The 21614-nt window shown below is 41.0% G+C and overlaps 2 protein-coding genes across 2 annotated transcripts in view; both read right to left on the reverse strand.

The window, feature by feature from the left end:
* LOC126087062 (sodium/nucleoside cotransporter 2-like) overlaps positions 1–11393 on the reverse strand; it is a 77864-nt gene extending 66471 nt beyond the window's left edge. Inside the window, 2 exon segments of the mRNA XM_049904039.1 lie at positions 11092–11180; positions 11313–11393. Of these exon segments, the coding sequence (XP_049759996.1) occupies positions 11092–11180; positions 11313–11393 (170 nt within the window).
* The window catches only part of LOC126086768 (uncharacterized), a 1076998-nt gene that overhangs the window by 311983 nt on the left and 743401 nt on the right, over positions 1–21614 (reverse strand). The window lies entirely within an intron of this gene.

Consider the following 21614-nt stretch of genomic DNA (forward strand, 5'->3'; position numbering starts at 1 on the left):
TTTTTTCCCATCCTTTGAGTTTTAGTTTGTTTGTGTCTCTAAGTCTAAGGTGTGTCTTTTGTAGGCAGCATATAGACGGATCATGTTTCTTTATCCTGTCCGAGACCGTCTCTTTATTGGTGCATTTAGTCCATTTACATTCAGTGTAATTATAGATAAATAAGTGTTTAGTGTTGTCATTTTGATGCCTTTTTATGTGTGTTGTTGACAATTTCATTTTTCCACATACTTTTTTGTGCTGAGACATTTTTCTCAGTAAATTGTGAGATCCTCATTTTCGTAGTGTTTGACTTTATGTTTGTTGAGTCGTTACGTTTTTCTTGGCTTTTATCTTGAGTTATGGAGTTGTTATACCTCTTTGTGGTTACCTTAATATTTACCCCTATTTTTCTAAGTAAAAACCTAACTTGCATTGTTCTATATCGCCTTGTATCACTCTCCATATGGCAGTTCTACGCCCCTGTATTTAGTCCCTCTTTTTGATTATTGTGATCTTTTACATATTGACTTCAGTGATTCCCTGTTATGAGCATTTTTTTTTTTAATTAATCTTAATTTGTTTTTGTGATTTCCCTATTTGAGTTGATATCAGGATGCTCTGTTCTGTGACCTTGTGTTGTGCTGGTATCTGATATTATTGGTTTTCTGACCAAATGATTTCCCTTAGTATTTCTTGTAGCTTTGGCTTGGTTTTTGCAAATTCTCTAAGCTTTTGTTTATCTGTAAATGTCTTAATTTCACCTTCATATTTCAGAGAGAGTTTTGCTGGATATATGATCCTTGGCTGGCAGTTTTTCTCCTTCAGTGCTCTGTATATGTCATCCCATTGCCTTCTTCACTGCATGGTTTCTGCTGAGTAGTCTGAACTTAATCTTATTGATTCTCCTTTGTAGGAGACCTTTCTTTTATCCCTGGCTGCTTTTAAAATTTTCTCTTTATCTTTGGTTTTGGCAAGTTTGATGATAATATGTCTTGGTGATTTTCTTTTTGGATCAATCTTAAATGGGGTTCGATGAGCATCTTGGATAGATATCCTTTTGTCTTTCATGATGTCAGAGAAGTTTTCTGTCAACAGATCTTCAACAATTCTCTCTGTGTTTTGTGTTATCCCTCTCTGTTCTGGGACTCCAATCACACGCAAGTTATTCTTCTTGATAGAGTCCCACATGATTCTTAGGGCTTCTTCATTTTTTTTTAATTCTTTTATCTGATTTTTTTCAGGTATATTGGTGTTAATTCCCTGGTCCTCCAGATCTCCCAGTCTGCATTCTAATTGCTCGATGTCTGCTCCTCTGACTTCCTATTGCATTGTCTAATTCTGTAATTTTATTGTTAATCTTTTGGATTTCTGAATGCTGTCTCTCTATGGATTCTTGCAACTTATTAATTTTTCCACTATGTTCTTGAATAATCTTTTTGAGTTATTCAACTCCTTTATCAGTGTGTTCCTTGGTTTTTTCTGTAGATTGCCTTATTTCATTTCTGAGGTCATCCCTGATGTCTTGAAGCATTCTGTAAATTAGTTTTTTATATTCTGTATCTGATAATTCCAGGATTGTACCTTCATTTGGGAAAGATTTTGATTCTTTTGTTTGGGGAGTTGTAGAAGCAGTCATGGTCTGCTTCTTTATGTGGTTTGATATCGACTGCTGTCTCCGAGCCATCACTAAGATATTGTAGTGATTTATTCTATATTTGCTCACTGAGTCTTATCTTGTTTTGTTTCCTTTCAATATACATAGATGGGCTACTGGATTGCGCTGTCTTGATTGTTGTAGCCCTTGATTCACTTACGTCCTATTACCAGCTGGTTTGGGCTGTTACCAGATATATAAGCCTCAGTCCATTCACTATTCTTGAGTAGAATCTGATTTTGGGTCATCAAGTTTGTGGTGCAGACTGTCACCTATTCACCTAGAGAAGTAGTGGTGATAGTTGTGTGCACCAGATTCTAGTAGCAGCAGGGGTTCACACTCCAGGGGGGGCAGGATGCTGACAGGCTTCCCCCAAGTGTCAGTGTGGTAGGTGTGTCTCTATTCCTAAAGCACCTTGGTGGGTGGGCTCTGCAGCTGTACCTTAGGCCCCCAGTGCAAGTACCTCTACAGATTGGTAGGTGTCACCCTCCTTAGACCCCTAAGGCAGGAGGCTAGGTGGTCTGGGGGGAGCTTCAGCCCTCAGTTCCCTGTTGTGGGTCAGTGAGGGCTCTGTTAAATACCCAGAGATATCAGACCTGGGAAACTTGTCTTTCCAGTAAATCTGCTAAAACAATCACAGTCAGATCCCTACCAGAAATGCCTTTGCATTATAATAGCCACCTTGTTCCCTGTAGGGATGAAAGCCCAAGACTGTGGATCACATATGCTTGGCTGGAGCTGGTTCTGTGTTTTTAGTCCAATTAGGGAAGGATTTTTGGTCCCTGGGTTTTTTGTAGCTGCTTCTCTCAGGCCAGGAGAATGGGTTAGGAAAAGACCAAAAAAAAAAAAAAAGAAAGAAAAACCACAGAGCAGTTTACTCTCTGCCTTAGGAAATTCCAATGTTAATGAAGCCGCCTGGGAAGGGGAGGGGAGGGTTCAGATAAACAGAAGAGAGTAGCACCCCGGCATATAGACAAAGTTACTTATCTTGCTTGGGATGACTGTTTTATCTGAGATTCCCGAGTGGGGCACGTCCACTGTGTGCGCTGGCTGGGTAGAGATTGCCCTCGATGGTCAGGCCCGCGTCCTGTGCTTGCGCTGTCTCAGAAGCCGCGGTTAGTTCCTCCGCTCCCAGTCCAAAGCCCAGTGCCAAGGTTCCCCGGCTGGGACGCCGCACTCCCAGCTTCAAAACCACTGGCTGCCTCCCAGTGAGTTCTCCTCCTGTCAGCCGTGTCGCTGCGCTGCCTGCGTGCACTGGCTGGGCTTCCCCCGAGGTCAGTTCAGGGGGCTAGGGCTGCGCCCCGTGTTTGCACCATCACATATTGCCCTGCTCAGCTACCCTGCACCCAGCCCAAAGCCCGGTGCCAAGGTTTCCTGACTGAGACGCTGGCTCCAGGCTCCAGAAACAGTTGCTGCTTCCCCGTGGTTGTTAGTTCTCAGTCTCTGCCACTCAGGTCAACTCTTTAGATCTGTGTTTGACGGTCAGAGTTCGTAGATTGTCATGTATGTGATCGATTCACTTGTTTTTCCGAGTCTTTGTTGTAAGAGGGATCCGAGGTAGCGTCTACCTGGTCAGCCATCTTGGCCCCGCCTCAGACCCTGCCTCTTTAAAATACTAACTCATTTTGTATCTTCCAGGTTACAAAAGTTTCACTTACAAATGGCTGTAATTCAGACTTTGTGAAATAATATAAGTCCTGAAAACCCTTTAGATCAAGCTGCCCAGCGCTTCCATCCTCGGCTCCCAAAGTCAAGCTAACCCGTGCCCCCCCATTAGGGAACAAGTGCCTCCCCTAGGGCCAGCTCTACACCCCAATGACAACAAAAAGTAGCTACAGAAGACAGACCACCCCCCTTCAACAGCCCCAAAGATTTGGGGGAATGGCACTTGAGGAAGGAAAGATGCAAGGGGGAAGGGGACAGCTTACACTCGAGAAGAGGAAGAGACAGGGGTTGGTGACATTCCTCAATAAGATGGTCCCTACATAGTTAAACCTTAAGCCAAAGGAATAACCTCCGTAGGCAGTCCTGTTCTGGCTTTTAAATGTTAACAGAGACAGATAAGAGACAAGAAGGTTATCAAACCCTAAGAAAAAGACTATTGGGGCTCTCAGATTCTCTCAATATCTGACTAGCCTGCTTGACACTCCCTAGACAAGTGCACTTTTACTACTAACCCTCTGCTTGCAAATAAACATCTGCTCACTTGACACTATTTGTCTCAGTGTTTGAATTATTTCCTACACCAAAGACAAGAACCAAGGCCATTCTCCGGTAACAGAACCATTACTAAAATGGATTGTGAGAGCAACTAATTTAGGAGCAGTGTCTTTAGTTTTGAATGCTGAAGAATGGAAGAGTATGTTTGGATTGAATCAAGACCCACAACTCATTATGGAACAGTCACGAATGATGACTACAAGATCCAGTTACACAGGAGGTTAACTCAGAGGGAATGGCCAACCTGGTGGGCTGGATAAAATTTGTATTGAGATTTGTTTACCCAGAGAAGGAAAACTGCCCATCTCCCTCTCCAAACACCCAGTGGAATACTCTAGAGGAAACAGTTGATGTGCTGTTTACACAGCCATTCTGGAATAGCTTTATGATGATCAGAATATTCATCCAATGACTATGCTCCTTACACAGGTCATGGCAGATACAGTAATCAAGGGAGCCCCTTCTACATGGGCACTCCATGTAACCTTGCTACTATGAAACAAAGGAACAACCTGAAAAGCTTTGTTGGACCTGTTGGCACAGCTTCCCCCCATGGGTCTTACAGATGCAAGAAACAGAAGTGTGATTCATAGGAGAACAGGAAGAGGCAATGGGGAAAGAACTTACCCCATCAGGGCAGAGATTTTTAAATGGTTACTAAGAAACAGGATGAATATAGTGGACGTTGATGGAATTGAGACAAAGATCCTAATGCATCACTATAGGAGCTTGGGTGGAACAATGGAAACTTCTGCTGGTCCCCCAACATTAAAGAGACCTAGTGAGGTCCGTTCCATTCACCCTAGTTGGGAGGAATTTAATGATGGGAAGTCCCACCTGGGACCATTTGAGCAGAGGCTCAGCTACCCGATCAAGATAAGGATTGATGAGGGGGCCAGGGTCTTCTGGTCCATCTCTCAGCAGAGGACCGAAGGCCATATGCACATGTGTGGGTGAAATGGCTTGGGAGTGGGGAAGAGACCTTCTTGGGGTTTCTGGCCAGAGGAGCCCAATGTACTCTTACCCCAAAACTTGTTAATAAAACCTTGAAGGGGCCTAAAGTTAGCCTGGGGGGATATGGGGATGCAATTGTTGATGGGACTAAGGTGAAAGTTTGGATGAGAACTGGAAGATTTAAACAGATTTTGTATGAAGTAGTTGCATCTTTCTTACCTGAATGTATTATTGCTATGGATAAAAAAAAAAAAAAAAAAAAATGTGTAATTGGAAAACACTCCTTCTACAGGATATTGTAAAACTGAAGGTGTGTAAGCCTGCCCTTAGGTCAGTATTGATACATGCTAAATAGGAACCATTAGAATTGCCTGGAACCCCTCTGGTTGTTAATTTGTAACAGTATATAATATTTGGTGGACAAAAGGAGGTTACTGCTTTGATCAAAGACATGCTAAAGGCTGGAGTGTTGGTGCCAACAAGTTCTCTGTATAACAGCCCTTTTTGGCTTGTGAAAAAGGGAGATGGCTCATGGAGGCTGACAGTAAACTATGGAGGCCTAAGTAAAGTAGTGCTACCTGTGGCTTCAGCTGTTTCAGACATGGTATCAAAGGTGCAGAAAATACAGCAGGCTAAAGGAGACTGATACTCAGTGATTGATCTTGCAAATGCCTTTTTCTTGATCCCAATCTTGGAAAAGAGCCAGCTGCAGTTTGCTTTCACATGGGAAGGGTTCCAATTTACTTTCACTGTTTTGTCACAAAGTTACTTGAATTCATCAGTTTATTGTCATAGTTTGGTTAGAAGAGACTTGGACTTGGTGCATATCTCAAGTGTAATGATACATTACATTGATGATATTATGTTAATATCAAACACCAAAGAACAGGCTAAGGCTGGTTTGAAAACAGTGGTGGCCCACATGACCAACAGAGGCTGGATAAGAAATCCAGAAAAAATTTAGGTCCCTACTGGTGAAAATCTTGTGTATAACTTAGATAGGAGCCACCCATGACATTCCACAGAAAACCAAGAATAAGTTGCTGTCACTACTTTTCCCCAAGACTAGCAGGAGGCCCGACATTTGGTTGGCCTATTTGAATTTTTGGAAAGTGCATATTCCACATCTGGGGATATTGCTGGCTCCCATTCATAAAACCACTAGGAAGAAAACTGCATTTGAATGGGGGCCAGAGCAACAGCAGGCTTGTCTGAATTACAGAAAGTGGTCTCATTCTCCCTGCCTTTAGGCCCTTATTATTCACTTTCAGATATGATTTTGGAGGTGTCTTCCACACAAGCTTATCAAACTGGAGTTTAAGGCAAAAACCTGAGAATGCCGCTGTATGGTGACTGCTGGAATTCTGGACTAGAAAGTTTCCAGATGCTGCAGCATGATACACACCGTTTAAAAGGCAATTGACTGAGACTGCCTCAATGACAGAAGGATGTAAAATCATCATGAGACCTGAAATACCCATAATGTCTTGGATGATGTCAGAGAAACACCCTAATAATGAAGGTAGTACCCAAAAGAGTTCCATAATAAAATGGAAATGGTTCATACAAGAAAAAGCTACTGGAGGAATGCAGAGACACACCCACCATATCCCCAAACAGGTAGCTTTTTTTCCCGTAGATACTACCCTGGAACCACCTGAGAAGCTGCCAGAGCCCATTGCCACATGGACAGTGCCCTATGAACAACTGTCATAGAAGGCTACTTGGCTCACAGATTGCAGTTCCAGGGTACATGGACCATATATGATGTGGAAATCTGTTGTATTAAGACCAACAGATGGAAAGGCCCTGATTGAAGAAGGTAAGAAAAAGTCAGCTCAATGGACTGAACTGCATGTTGCCTTCATAGCTGTGATTGAAGAATTGGGCAATGGTGAGAGCCCATATGTTTAGATTTTTACCAATTCATGGGCAGTGGCAAATGGTCTGGCTGTATGGTCAGGCAAATGAGGAATGGAAAATTGGACTGTTAAGGGAGCACCCTTGTGGTGCATGGGCCTATGAACCCTGAGAATTTAGAGGGTGCATTACAGCAGGACATGTCAATGCACATCAGAAAAAACCCCTTCCTGGATTGGAAGCCACTGGAATCAACAAGTGGATCTGTTGGTGCACTCACTTGAGGTGGCCAATTGATTCCACAAAATGAGAAGACATGGGGGTGCTGCAGTGATGCAGAGATGGGCTGAACCTAGAAACATCCCTCTTGCACCCTCTGAGGCACAAAATGACAGTAAGGACTGCAATGTCTGCCAGTGAGAAAGAAAAGAAGTTTCAGATGGCTATGAGGTGGGGCGGGTGGGTGGGAAGGTTACCCAGGCGGAAGGCCCTGCACATAGCTAGCAAGTTGATTACTTTGAACAGTGACACTGGTGGCACCCAGTAACTACAAATGGGTCCTCACAGGAATAGATACTTACTCTGGACTGGGCTTTGCATATCCTGTGACAGAGGCAAATGTCAAAAACACCATTAAGGGATTGGAACAAAAGATACTGTACCAATTTGTGTCACCAGGTTATATTTCATCAGACAAAGGAATACACTCTACAGCCCACAGGGTGCAGCAATAGGCCAAGGAACATCATATTAAGTGGACATACCATGTTGCATACAGCCCTCAGAGTAATGGCCTAATAGAGAATTAGAACGTGCAATCAAAACATTTGTTATCTAAATCAGGGGTAGATAAAGGTTGAAGGGCTGGCTCACACACCTTCATGAGTGTGTGCTCACACTCAACATGAGGGGGACAAAGTAAGGATCACCACTGGACACATTCCTACACTTCTTAAATGAATAACTGATTATCTTGGAAATTAGACAAGGCTCCAAGGCTTAGTTAAATAAATTATCTATGTGTAAGGTGGGGCCAGGTTGGGGAGAGTTGCATGAGGAGGGAGTAGCAGAGGGTGCCATGTTCAAATCTGTTGGGGGGTGGGGCAGTGAGTGGCCAGGGAAAAGACTGACACCTCTTGTATGTATATGGTGGAAATCTTATATAATGATGTATTGCCATTCTCTTTTCAACTCCTTGTTCAATAACTTCCCATTGGTAACTTGAAATCAGCCATGTTGGGAGTATTTATGCTACAACTAAATGGGAGTATTTACACTATGACAACTGTTTTGTCTAGAACAAGGATCAGCAAATTATGGTCTGAGGGCCAAGGCCATTTTGCTCTCTGTTTTTATAAATAAAGTTTTACTGTAAACACAGCCATACCTATTTGCTTAGTATCATCTGGGGATGCTTTCCTGCTAAAATGGCAGAGTTGAGTACGTGCAAAGAGACTATATGTCCTGAACAGCTAAAATATTTACTATATTTACAAAGTTTGTCCACCCCTGGTCTTACTCATTAAGTTAAACAAAAATATCAACCAACATTCATGGCAAAACTACAGTTGGAGCGACGATTTTTTAAATATTTACCAGCGCACCACTGGGTAGAGCTCAGATGTAGGCCCAAACAGTCTGACTCTAGATGTCATGTTATTAAGCACTATGATGTTAAGCAAATATGATACACTACATAAGCATGAAAAATTTACATTTTACTGTCAATTCATAGAAACGTGACATATAAAATGATAAAATGGAAGAACAAAAATATAACGTAGTAATATACACATTAATTATAACCATGTTAATATATGTATGTTTATGTTGTTTGTGTCATCAAGTCAATTTCAACTCACAGCGACCCTATAGGGTAGAACTGCCCCATATGGTTTCCTAGGCTATAATCTTTATGGGAGCAGATCACCAGGTCTTTTCTCCCATGGAGCTGCTGTTGGGTTCAAACTGATGACCATTCAGTTAGCAGCCAAGCTTTTAACCATTGCACCAGGACTCCTATCGTATGTATGTGTATGTATACGTATATATAAATATACACATATACATACATTTGTGTATGTATATGTGTATATTTATATAACTCGCTACTATCAAGTTGATTCCAACTCCTGGTGACCCTGTAGGACAGAGTAGAACTGCTTCATAGAGTTTCCAAGGAGCACCTGGTGGATTCAAACTGCCAACCTTTTGGTTAGCAGCCATAGCACTTAACCACTACACCACCAGGGTTTCTGTATATTTATATATATGAGTGTATATATATGCCAAGCCAAAACCAACTGGTTGCCACGGAGTCGATTCTGACTCATAGCAACCCTATAGGACAGAGTAGAACTGCCCCATAGGGTTTCCAAGGAGTGGTTGTTGGATTTGAACTGCCAACCTTTTGGTTAGCAGCCAAACTCTTAATGTATGTATACATACATCAAAAAAAATGTATATAATGCACATATATATACATACATACATATATACATTCATATATATTTTTTATATATATTCACATAAGCCAAACCAAATGTGTTGCCGTTGAGTCAATAGCAACTCATAGTTGACTCATAGTGACTCTTTAGGACAGAGTAGACCTGCCTCATTGGGTTTCCAAGGAGTGGCTGGAGGATTCTAACTGCTGACCTTTTGGTTAACAGCTGAGCTCTTAACCACTGTGCCACCAGGGCTCCATACATCATATATATATATAAAATATATTTACACACACGCATACACACACACACACACACATACACGCACACACATACATATACATATGCATATATATGGAGCCCTGCTGGCACATGTGGCAGTCTGCTTCCGTAAAGATTTACAGCCTTGGAAACTCTATGAGGCAGTTCTACTCTGTCCTATAGGGTCACTATGAGTCAGAATCCACTCAATGGCAACAGGTTTGGTTTTTTGATTTTATGTGCAATGTAATGTATATAAATTTATGCAATAAATAAATTTTTAAGGAGGAAAATAGAATTGAGCAGTGAGTTTATGTTAACGTGGGAGGAACAATTTGGAAAAGTCGGGTGAGAATGGTTGTACAACTTGAAGAATGTAATCACTGTCGATGAATTGTACATGTAGAAATTGTTGAATTGGTATATGTTCTGCTGTGTATATTTCCAACAATAACAAAAATAAGATAAACTATTTTTTTTAAATAGAATTAAAACTTTTAGGCTCATTCTCTTTGTGAAGTCACCGAGCTAATTCTTTAAAATAAAGAGAAGAAAACAAACAAAAATGATCTTTTGTTTGGGAGATGCTCTGGGTTATATCCACATTATCCAATATTCTCTTCTTATCTTGTCAATATATGACTTCCGTAGCAATCTTAAATACACAGACCCTTTTCCATACTATGGAAAATGGCTTCAGTCGGAACTATTTTACCCAAATAACTTTCTAAGATGCTACTTCTGATACCATATTCATGATCAGGTTCAAAGATTTTTCTCACTCCTCTTTCCTTGACCCCTTGTACACATGACACCTGGACTGTACCTTCATTTTTGAAGCTTCATTTTCTTTTGATTTCCAAGACACTGTACTTTTGACTTTCCTTATTATCTCTCAAAGTGAGTCCTTCTCTGTCTTTTTTCCCCTGGTTTCCCTGTCTCCTCACCCATCTGAGTATTCTCCAAGAGATTTTTTTTTTTTTAATGATATAGGTAAATTAATTTTTAAGCCTGAAGAGAGGAATTAAAAATAGTATCTACCTATTGTGAAAACTAAATGAATAATCTGCATAAAGCACTCTGCACAATAATAAGTACTCAATAAATATTAGCCATTATTCTTATTAACGCTTTTATTTTTGTTGCCAGTCTAACCAACACTGATATCCCCTGAATCTCTGAATCTCTGAACTCCCACTGTTTATGTCCCCATTAATTACAGCAAGTTGTTGTTGTTAGGTGCCGTTGAGTTGGTTCTGACTCATCACAACCCTACGTACAACAGAATGAAACACTGCTGCTCCTGCACCATCCTCACATTCATTATTGCAAGAGGCCCAGGGTTCATATCCTGGACAAGCCCTTGCCTGTTCACAGAAGTACACAAAGTTAAATATGGACAAATGGTAACATCAGGTGACTATGAGTCATCTCCACAATGAGATCTGAAGCTTCCTAAGAATAGGGCAGGTTTAACCTCTTCTGATTTCACTGATCACACTTAGCCCGCCCTAGGCCCTAAGGTCCTAAATAAGCTGGATTCCAAACACCTTTACTTTCTGTGGGAAACCCGTGGCTTAGTAAAGAGCTACAGCTGCTAACCAAAAGGTCGACAGTTCGAATCCACCAGCTGCTCCTTGGAAACTCTATGGGGCAGTTCTACTGTGTCCTATAGGGTTGCTATACGGCAATGGTTTTTTTTTTTTTTTTTGTACCTCTGACTAGTGGGAGGCCCCAGCCCGTTCCCCAGGCTGTGTCCTTGCTCCTCAGTCCTGTTGGTTCCCTCAGGATTCAGCCCTTCTTCCTGTAAGCAAGGTAGAGTTGAGCTCAGTCAGAGAGCCCTGCTGAGGTGATGGGGATTGAGCACTGTCAGTGGGCCTGTCTGAGGCCCTGTGGCAGCACATGAAGCTGTACAGAAAATAAGATGGCGAGTTACCGTGAGCTCCAGCCCTAGGTTCTCTCTGCCAGCATTCACTGTAGACAGAGTAATGGACTCCTTTCCATTTGTTCGCTCCATCTCCTGTACCCGTCAACTGAAAAACAAATCCAGGGCCAAAGGCCGAAAGATTGGTCATTCTGTACTGTGGGGCTCAGGAGAATTTTTAGGGCCAGCTACCCACAGAAAAAACAAAACCAAAATCTTTAGGGGTTTAGTTGATTTAAGAACAGAGAATAGGTAAAATTGGATTATAATTTTAATTTGATAAATAAGGAAATATAGAAGCTAAGGAATGGGCAATAAGATTGAAAAAAAGTTGCCATCGAGTTGACTCTGACTCATGGCAACCCCACGTGTGTCAGAGTAGAACTGTGCTCCATAAGGTTTTTTTTTTTTTTTTTTTTTTTTTTTTTTTATAATAACTTTTATTAAGCTTCAAGTGAACGTTTACAAATCCAATCAGTCTGTCACATATAAGTTTACATACATCTCACTCCCTACTCCCACTTACTCTCCCCGTCTTGAGTCAGCCCTTTCAGTCTCTCCTTTCTTGACAATTTTGCCGGCTTCCCTCTCTCTCTATCCTCCCATCCCCCCTCCAGACAAGAGTTGCCAACACAATCTCAAGTGTCCACCTGATATAATTAGCTCACTCTTCATCAGCGTCTCTCTCCCACCCGCTGACCAGTCCCTTTCATGTCTGATGAGTTGTCTTCAGGGATGGTTCCTGTCCTGTGTCAACAGAAGGTCTGGAGAGCATGACCGCCGGGATTCCTCCAGTCTCAGTCAGACCATTAAGTTTGGTCTTCTTATGAGAATTTGGGGTCTGCATCCCACTGCTCTCCTGCTCCCTCAGGGGTCCTCTGCTGAGCTCCCTGTCAGGGCAGTCATCGATTGTGGCCGGGCACCAACTAGTTCTTCTGGTCTCAGGATGATGTAGGTCTCTGGTTCATGTGGCCCTTTCTGTCTCTTGGGCTCTTAGTTGTCATGTGGGCTTGGTGTTCTTCATTTTCCTTTGCTCCAGGTGGGTTGAGACCAATTGCTGCATCTTAGATGGCTGCTTGTTAGCATTTAAGACCCCAGACGCCACATTTCAAAGTGGGATGCAGAATGATTTCATAATAGAATTATTTTGCCAATTGACTTAGAAGTCCCCGCAAACCATGTTCCCCAGACCCCCGCGCTTGCTCCGCTGAGCTTTGAAGCATTCATTTTATCCCGGAAACTTCTTTGCTTTTGGTCCAGTCCAATTGAGCTGACCTTCCATGTATTGAGTGTTGTCTTTCCCTTCACCTAAAGCAGTTCTTATCTACTGATTAATCAATAAAAAAACCCTCTCCCACCCTCCCTCCCTCCCCCCCTCGTAACCACAAAAGTATGTGTTCTTCTCAGGTTTACTATTTCTCAAGATCTTATAATAGTGGTCTTATACAGTATTTGTCCTTTTGCCTCTGACTCATTTCGCTCAGCATAATGCCTTCCAGGTTCCTCCATGTTATGAAATGTTTCAGAGATTCGTCACTGTTCTTTATCGATGCGTAGTATTCCATTGTGTGAATATACCACAATTTATTTACCCATTCATCCGTTGATGGACACCTTGGTTGCTTCCAACTTTTTGCTATTGTAAACAGAGCTGCAATAAACATGGGTGTGCATATATCTGTTTGTATGAAGGCTCTTGTATCTCTAGGGTATATTCCGAGGAGTGGGATTTCTGGGTTGTATGGTAGTTCTATTTCTAACTGTTTAAGATAACGCCAGATAGATTTCCAAAGTGGTTGTACCATTTTACATTCCCACCAGCAGTGTATGAGAGTTCCAATCTCTCCGCAGCCTCTCCAACATTTATTATTTTGTGTTTTTTGGATTAATGCCAGCCTTGCTGGTGTGAGATGGAATCTCATCGTAGTTTTAATTTGCATTTCTCTAATGGCTAATGATCGAGAGCATTTTCTCATGTATCTGTTGGCTGCCTGAATATCTTCTTTAGAGAAATGTGTGTTCATATCCTTTGCCCACTTCTTGATTGGGTTGTTTGTCTTTTTGTGGTTGAGTTTTGACAGAATCATGTAGATTTTAGAGATCAGGCGCTGGTCGGAGATGTCATAGCTGAAAATTCTTTCCCAATCTGTAGGTGGTCTTTTTACTCTTTTGGTGAAGTCTTTAGATGAGCATAGGTGTTTGATTTTTAGGAGCTCCCAGTTATCGGGTTTCTCTTCATCATTTTTGGTAATGTTTTGTATTCTGTTTATACCTTGTATTAGGGCTCCTAGGGTTGTCCCAATTTTTTCTTCCATGATCTTTATCGTTTTAGTCTTTATGTTTAGGTCTTTGATCCACTTGGAGTTAGTTTTTGTGCATGGTGTGAGGTATGGGTCCTGTTTCATTTTTTTGCAAATGGATATCCAGTTATGCCAGCACCATTTGTTAAAAAGGCTGTCTTTTCCCCAGTTAATTGACACTGGTCCTTTGTCAAATATCAGCTGCTCATACGTGGATGGATCTATGTCTGGGTTCTCAATTCTGTTCCATTGGTCTATGTGTCTGTTGTTGTACCAATACCAGGCTGTTTTGACTACTGTGGCTGTATAATAGGTTCTGAAGTCAGGTAAGGTGAGGCCTCCCACTTTCTTCTTCTTTTTCAGTAGTGCTTTGCTTATCCGGGGCTTTTTTCCCTTCCATATGAAATTGGTGATTTGTTTCTCTATCCCCTTAAAATATGACATTGGAATTTGGATCGGAAGTGCGTTAAATGTATAGATGGCTTTTGGTAGAATAGACATTTTTACTATGTTAAGTCTTCCTATCCATGAGCAAGGTATGTTTTTCCACTTAAGTATGTCCTTTTGAATTTCTTGTAGTAGAGCTTTGTAGTTTTCTTTGTATAGGTCTTTTACATCCTTGGTAAGATTTATTCCTAAGTATCTTATCTTCTTGGGGGCTACCGTGAATGGTATTGATTTGGTTATTTCCTCTTCGGTGTTCTTTTTGTTGATGTAGAGGAATCCAAGTGATTTTTGTATGTTTATTTTATAACCTGAGACTCTGCCAAACTCTTCTATTAGTTTCAGTAGTTTTCTGGAGGATTCCTTAGGGTTTTCTGTGTATATAATCATGTCATCTGCAAATAGTGATAACTTTACTTCTTCCTTGCCAATCCGGATACCTTTTATTTCTTTGTCTAGCCTGATTGCCCTGGCTAAGACTTCCAACACGATGTTGAATAAGAGCGGTGATAAAGGGCATCCTTGTCTGGTTCCCGTTCTCAAGGGAAATGCTTTCAGGTTCTCTCCATTTAGAGTGACATTGGCTGTTGGCTTTGCATAGATGCCCTTTATTATGTTGAGGAATTTTCCTTCAATTCCTATTTTGGTAAGAGTTTTTATCATAAATGGGTGTTGGACTTTGTCAAATGCCTTTTCTGCATCAATTGATAAGATCATGTGGTTTTTGTCTTTTGTTTTATTTATGTGATGGATTACATTAATGGTTTTTCTGATATTAAACCAGCCTTGCATACCTGGTATAAATCCCACTTGATCAGGGTGAATTATTTTTTTGATGTGTTGTTGGATTCTATTGGCTAGAATTTTGTTGAGGATTTTTGCATCAATGTTCATGAGGGATATAGGTCTATAATTTTCTTTTTTTGTAATGTCTTTACCTGGTTTTGGTATCAGGGAGATGGTGGCTTCATAGAATGAGTTGGGTAGTATTCCGTCATTTTCTATGCTTTGGAATACCTTTAGTAGTAGTGGTGTTAACTCTTCTCTGAAAATTTGGTAGAACTCTGCAGTGAAGCCGTCCGGGCCAGGACTTTTTTTTGTTGGGAGTTTTTTGATTACCGTTTCAATCTCTTTTTTTGTTATGGGTCTATTTAGTTGTTCTGCTTCTGAATGTGTTAGTTTAGGTAGGTAGTGTTTTTCAAGGAATTCATCCATTTCTTCTAGGTTTGCAAATTTGTTAGAGTACAATTTTTCATAATAATCTGAAATGATTCTTTTAATTTCATTTGGTTCTGTTGTGATGTGGTCCTTCTCATTTCTTATTCGGGTTATTTGTTTCCTTTCCTGTATTTCTTTAGTCAGTCTAGCCAATGGTTTATCAATTTTGTTAATTTTTTCAAAGAACCAGCTTTTGGCTTTGTTAATTCTTTCAATTGTTTTTCTGTTCTCTAATTCATTTAGTTCAGCTCTAATTTTTATTATTTGTTTTCTTCTGGTGCCTGATGGATTCTTTTGTTGCTCACTTTCTATTTGTTCAGGTTGTAGGGACAGTTCTCTGATTTTGGCTCTTTCTTCTTTTTGTATGTGTGCATTTATTGATATAAATTGACCTCTGAGCACTGCTTTTGCTGTGTCCCAGAGGTTTTGATAGGAAGTATTTTCATTCTCGTTGCTGTCTATGAATTTCCTTATTCCCTCCTTGATGTCTTCTATAACCCAGTCTTTTTTCAGGAGGGTATTGTTCATTTTCCAAGTATTTGATTTCTTTTCCCTCGTTCTTCTGTTATTGATCTCTAGTTTTATTGCCTTGTGGTCTGAGAAGATGCTTTGTAATATTTCGATGTTTTGGACTCTGCAAAGGTTTGTTTTATGACCTAATATGTGGTCTATTCTAGAGAATGTTCCATGTGCGCTAGAAAAAAAAGTATATTTTGCAGCAGTTGGGTGGAGAGTTCTGTATAAGTCAATGAGGTCAAGTTGGTTGATTGTTGTAATTAGATCTTCCGTGTCTCTGTTGAGCTTCTTACTGGATGTCCTGTCCTTCTCCGAAAGGGGTGTGTTGAAGTCTCCTACTATAATTGTGGAGGTATCTATCTCGCTTTTCAGTTCTGTTAAAATTTGATTTATATATCTTGCAGCCCTGTCATTGGGTGCGTAAATATTTAATATGGTTATGTCTTCCTGATCAATTGTCCCTTTTATCATTATATAGTGTCCTTCTTTATCCTTTGTGGTGGATTTAAGTCTAAAGTCTATTTTGTCAGAAATTAATATGGCTACTCCTCTTCTTTTTTGCTTATTGTTTGCTTGATATACTTTTTTCCATCCTTTGAGTTTTAGTTTGTTTGTGTCTCTAAGTCTAAGGTGTGTCTCTTGTAGGCAGCATATAGATGGATCGTGTTTCTTTATCCAGTCTGTGACTCTCTGTCTCTTTATTGGTGCATTTAGTCCATTTACATTCAGGGTAATTATAGATAAATAAGTTTTTAGTGCTGTCATTTTGATGCCTTTTTATGTGTGTTGTTGACAATTTCATTTTTCCACATACTTTTTTGTGCTGAGGCGTTTTTCTTAGTAAATTGTGAGATCCTCACTTTCATAGTGTTTGACTTTATGTTAGTTGAGTCGTTACGTTTTTCTTGGTTTTTGTCTTGAGTTATAGAGTTGTTATACCTTTTTGTGGTTACCTCATTATATACCCCTATTTTTCTAAGTAAAAACCTAACTTGTATTGTTCTATATCGCCTTGTATCACTCTCCATATGGCAGTTCAATGCCTCCTGTATTTAGTCCCTCTTTTTGATTATTGTGATCTTTTACCTATTGACTTCCATGATTCCCTGTTATGTGTATTTTTTTTTAATTAATCTTAATTTGTTTGTTTTTGTGATTTCCCTATTTGAGTTGATATCAGGACGTTCTGTTTTGTGACCTTGTGTTGTGCTGATATCTGATATTATTGGTTCTCTGACCAAACAATATCCTTTAGTATTTCTTGTAGCTTTGGTTTGGTTTTTGCAAATTCTCTAAACTTGTGTTTGTCTGTAAATATCTTAATTTCGCCTTCATATTTCAGAGAGAGTTTTGCTGGATATATGATCCTTGGTTGGCAGTTCTTCTCCTTCAGTGTTCTGTATATGTTGTCCCATTCCCTTCTTGCCTGCATGGTTTCTGCTGAGTAGTCAGAACATATTCTTATTGATTCTCCCTTGAAGGAAACCTTTCTTTTCTCCCTGGCTGCTTTTAAAATTTTCTGTTTATCTTTGGTTTTGGTGAGTTTGATGATAATATGTCTTGGTGTTTTTCTTTTTGGATCAATCTTAAATGGGGTTCGATGAGCATCTTGGATAGATATCCTTTCGTTTTTCATGATGTCAGGGAAGTTTTCTGTCAGAAGTTCTTCAACTATTTTCTCTGTGTTTTCTGTCCCCCCTCCCTGTTCTGGGACTCCAATCACCCGCAGGTTATCCTTCTTGATAGAGTCCCACATAATTCTTAGGGTTTCTTCATTTTTTTTAATTCTTTTATCTGATTTTTTTTCAGCTATGTTGGTGTTGATTCCCTGGTCCTCCAGATGTCCCAGTCTGCATTCTAATTGCTCGAGTCTGCTCCTCTGACTTCCTAGTGTGTTGTCTAATTCTGTTATTTTATTGTTAATCTTTTGGATTTCTACATGTTGTCTCTCTATGGATTCTTGCAACTTATTAATTTTTCCAGTATGTTCTTGAATAATCTTTTTGAGTTCTTCAACAGTTTTATCAGTGTGTTCCTTGGCTTTTTCTGCAGATATCCTAATTTCATTTGTGATATCATTAAGCATTCTGTAAATTAGTTTTTTATATTCTGTATCTGATAATTCCAAAATTGTATCTTCATTTGGGAAAGATTTTGATTCTTTTGTTTGGGGAGTTGGAGAAGCTGTCACGGTCTGCTTCTTTAAGTGGTTTGATATGGATTGTTGTCTCCGAGCCATCACTGGGAAACTAGTTTTTCCAGAAAATCCGCTAAAAAAAAACTGCAGTCAGATCCCTATCAGAGTTCTCCCTCTGGCTCAGGCTATTCAGATGTTAATGAAGCCGCCTGGGGAGGGTGGGGGAGGGAACAGAGAGATAGGAGAGTAGCACCTCAGAATATAGCCAGAGTTGCTTGTCTTGCTTGGAAAGACTATTATATCTGAGATTCCCGCGGGCGCGTCGCCTATGTGTGCTGTCTGTGTGGAGATTGCCCCCGGGGGGTCTGGCCCGCTGGAGTCACGGTCAGATCCTCCGCTTCCAGCCCCACGCCCAGCGTCAAGGCTCCCCTACTGGGACGGTGCACTCTCGACTCCAAAATCAGTCGCTGCCTCCCGGGGACTTCTCGTCCCTCCAGCCGCGTGGCCGTGCCGCCCCCGTGAACCAGGTGGGCCCCCTCCCGGGGTTAGTTCAGATGGGTGGAGTAGCTCCCCGTGCTTGTGCCGCGACCGAGTGTCCCGGCTGGAACGCTGTTCTCCCCGCTCCAATACCAGTCGCTGCCTCCCGGGGACTTCTCCTACCGGCTGCGTCCCACGCCGCCCGCGCGACCCGGATGGTCACCTTCCCGGGGTTAGTTCAGGGGGTGGAGCAACTCTCCGTGTTTATGGCGTACCTGCGTGCAGTCCAAATCCCTGTGGGACGGTTCCCCGGCTCGGGTGCTGCTCTTTCTGCTCCAAGATCAGTCACTGCCTCCCGGGGACTTCTCCTAACGGCTGCGTCCCACGCCGCCCGTGGAACCGGCTAGTCCCCCTCCCGGGGTTAGTTCAGGGGGGTGGAGCAGGTCTCTGTGCTTGTGCCGTACCTGACTGGTATGCTGGCTCCAGGCTCTGGAAACAATCGCTGCTTCCCCGTATTAGTTCGTTCTCCGTCTCTAAATCTGTGTTTGTTGTTCAGGGTTCGTAGATTGTTATGTATGTGATCGATTCACTTGTTTTTCCGTGTCTTTGTTGTAAGAGGGATCCGAGGTAGCGTCTGCCTAGTCCGCCATCTTGGCTCCGCCTCCCTCCATAAGGTTTTTAATGACTGATATTTTGGACGTAGATCTCCAGGGCTTTCTTCCAAGGCACCTCTGGGTGGACTTGAACCTCCAAAATTTTGGCTAGCAGCCTGGAGCGAGTTAACCACTTGCACTACCCAGGGCAATAAGATAGGAGAAGACAAGTGAAGGACAGAGGGGATACAGATTGAAAGGAACCAGTGGTTCACCCAGTGCCCTGGGACCTAGGCTAAAAAGAACCCTGCTCAATTACTCAAAAGAAAGGTCAAAGGGCCACTACTCCTTTTAGCCTGGGTGCTTAGGAGGAGACCCCACTAAGCTGTGCTGAGTGAGAAGGAAACAGAAAGAAAAGCAGAGAGCTGGGAAGGCTCCAGACCCCAAAATATTGCTGAGAATACAGAGATTAATAGGCCTTCAAGTGCCTGACTACAATGTAGCACAAGAATTGTTCTGGAGCATCCACGAAAACTCCTCCCCAGTTAAATACAGGAAACGTACATGTAGAATAATCAGTATGAATGTTAGTGATCCCAAATAAAGTTCTAAAACAAAATGAGAGAATCAAGAAAATAAAGCAGCCCTGGAGTCTCAACTCAGTGGCTGTGGCTGGACAGAGCCTGGTTAGAAGTTGCATGGGTCCTGGAGCAGGTGGGTGCTGAAGGCCCAGTTGTGCTGGGGAAGCTGAGGCCTCCATGCTGGAGCTTTCCACCACTTCCTGCCACAGCTCCCAGCTAGGCCCCTGGGACTGACATTGTTCCTTGACGAAGGAGAAGGTAGGCACCCAAAAGTGACTACAGTGCTTTTCTCTAAAATTTGAAGCAAATCTGTATTCATGAAGACTGACTGCATAAAAACCATAATATGCCAAGCAAGAAAAAAAGATACAATGGAAATGTTTTTGCTCTAAACAGCTGGTCTGTGCCCCAAAGTTTCAATTTTCAAAGTTGGCTTTTAGAACACTAGTAAGAAAATACAGTTGTGATCTGTGTCATACACCAGTGATAGTTGCTGCTGATTTTGTCTGATCTAAAAAGGCAGAGACAGTGAATTTACCACCAACCAAGGTGATTGATCATTGATTGTTCAGTTTGCTGCTAATGATGCAGGACTTTTATTTGATGTGAATGGGAGAGACATTAACTGTGGTTACCCTCAGGAGTAAAGCTCAAAGAAATTAGAAGAATTTTCAAGAAGATTAGGAAAAAAATCTATGTAAGCATGGTAAATTATATTTTTAGTTTTCCAGAAATTGAAAAGTTAGGGGAAAAAAGAGTTAAAGCACCAGGGCTTTAAGGAATAAACATGTAAAGAAAAATTATTTAGGAATATAACTGCAAAAATCTTTTCTGACGGTTGAACCAATGCATATGGGCTTGACAAGGGTTTTGTCTCACCTCACCACTAGAATTTTTATGTGTAGATCTACCTTGAACTTCATACAGAAGTATTTATGTGAGAATCTAATAGTCCCTTAAATGTATTTTTATTGTCATTTTGAAACAGGCTCCTCAGCCATATCTTGAACAGTACCTGAGCTAATTTTTTTTTTCCTTCTTCTTTCTCTCCTTTCCCTCCCCTAGCCCATCCCTGCCTCCAAGTAAGATCCTGATGTTAGCTCCCCAAATGGTTAAGTGTTAACCAATGTTTCCTCTAAGACTGTGGAAAACAAGTGGTATTGATCTAAGCCTGTCAAATAAGACAAAGGATGGCACCAGCTACCCCCTGAGCTCATGGGATAATGGCAGGAAAAGATCAACATGTTTGAGATATGACCACCAAAACCAAACAGAAGAAAGAGAGCGCACATTCTACAAGTCCCTAAAACTTATGGCCCCTTTCCCCTTAAAAACCCGAACCCATCGGTGGTCTGGTGAGACAGACGACTTTAGGAGGAGATCATTCCCCTCTGTCTCCATATACTGGTATATCTAATAAAGTTCTTGCTACCCATCTCACCCCTGTCTCAAGAATTGGCTATTTGCTGCAGGTGGCTTTAACTCACAAAATTGCGGTAACAATTTCAGACATTCCTGCTCTAAAAACCATGATTCTATGATTTGAGAGATTGCGTGTTTTCCCCTAATTAATTTTCCTCATAAAAATACCTTTCCTTTCTATGCGACAGTTATTTGGTTGGGTTTAAGTAACTTGGTGTTGACATAATGTACTTAATTTGAAAATAATAGTCCTACCTTATTGACACTGGACTTGGTTATCTGTCAAGAATTGAAAATGTTTCTAAAGAATAAAAGCAAGATTTTAAGCACAACATAATTCATATCATATTAGATTTAGTTGTTAGGAGAGTTAAATAAATTGCAAGCCAAAAATATCTTTCTGTTGTTGAGACTAATAAAACCTCTTGTTATGTACAATAGACATCAAATTTGGACTTAAAAAAGAAAACATTTGAACTTAAGCAAACCTAATAAATGAGCATTCAAATTTATAATATAATTTTATTCTGAGGTGTTTCTTTACTATGCAAAAAATTTCCTTTCCTGTGGAATTGTTTTTAAAAGCATAGCCTCTTCCTTCAAGCATTTAATATATAATTTCATTA

This window comes from Elephas maximus, chromosome 12 (assembly GCF_024166365.1).
Source record: "Elephas maximus indicus isolate mEleMax1 chromosome 12, mEleMax1 primary haplotype, whole genome shotgun sequence".
NCBI classification, from domain to species: Eukaryota; Metazoa; Chordata; class Mammalia; order Proboscidea; family Elephantidae; genus Elephas; species Elephas maximus.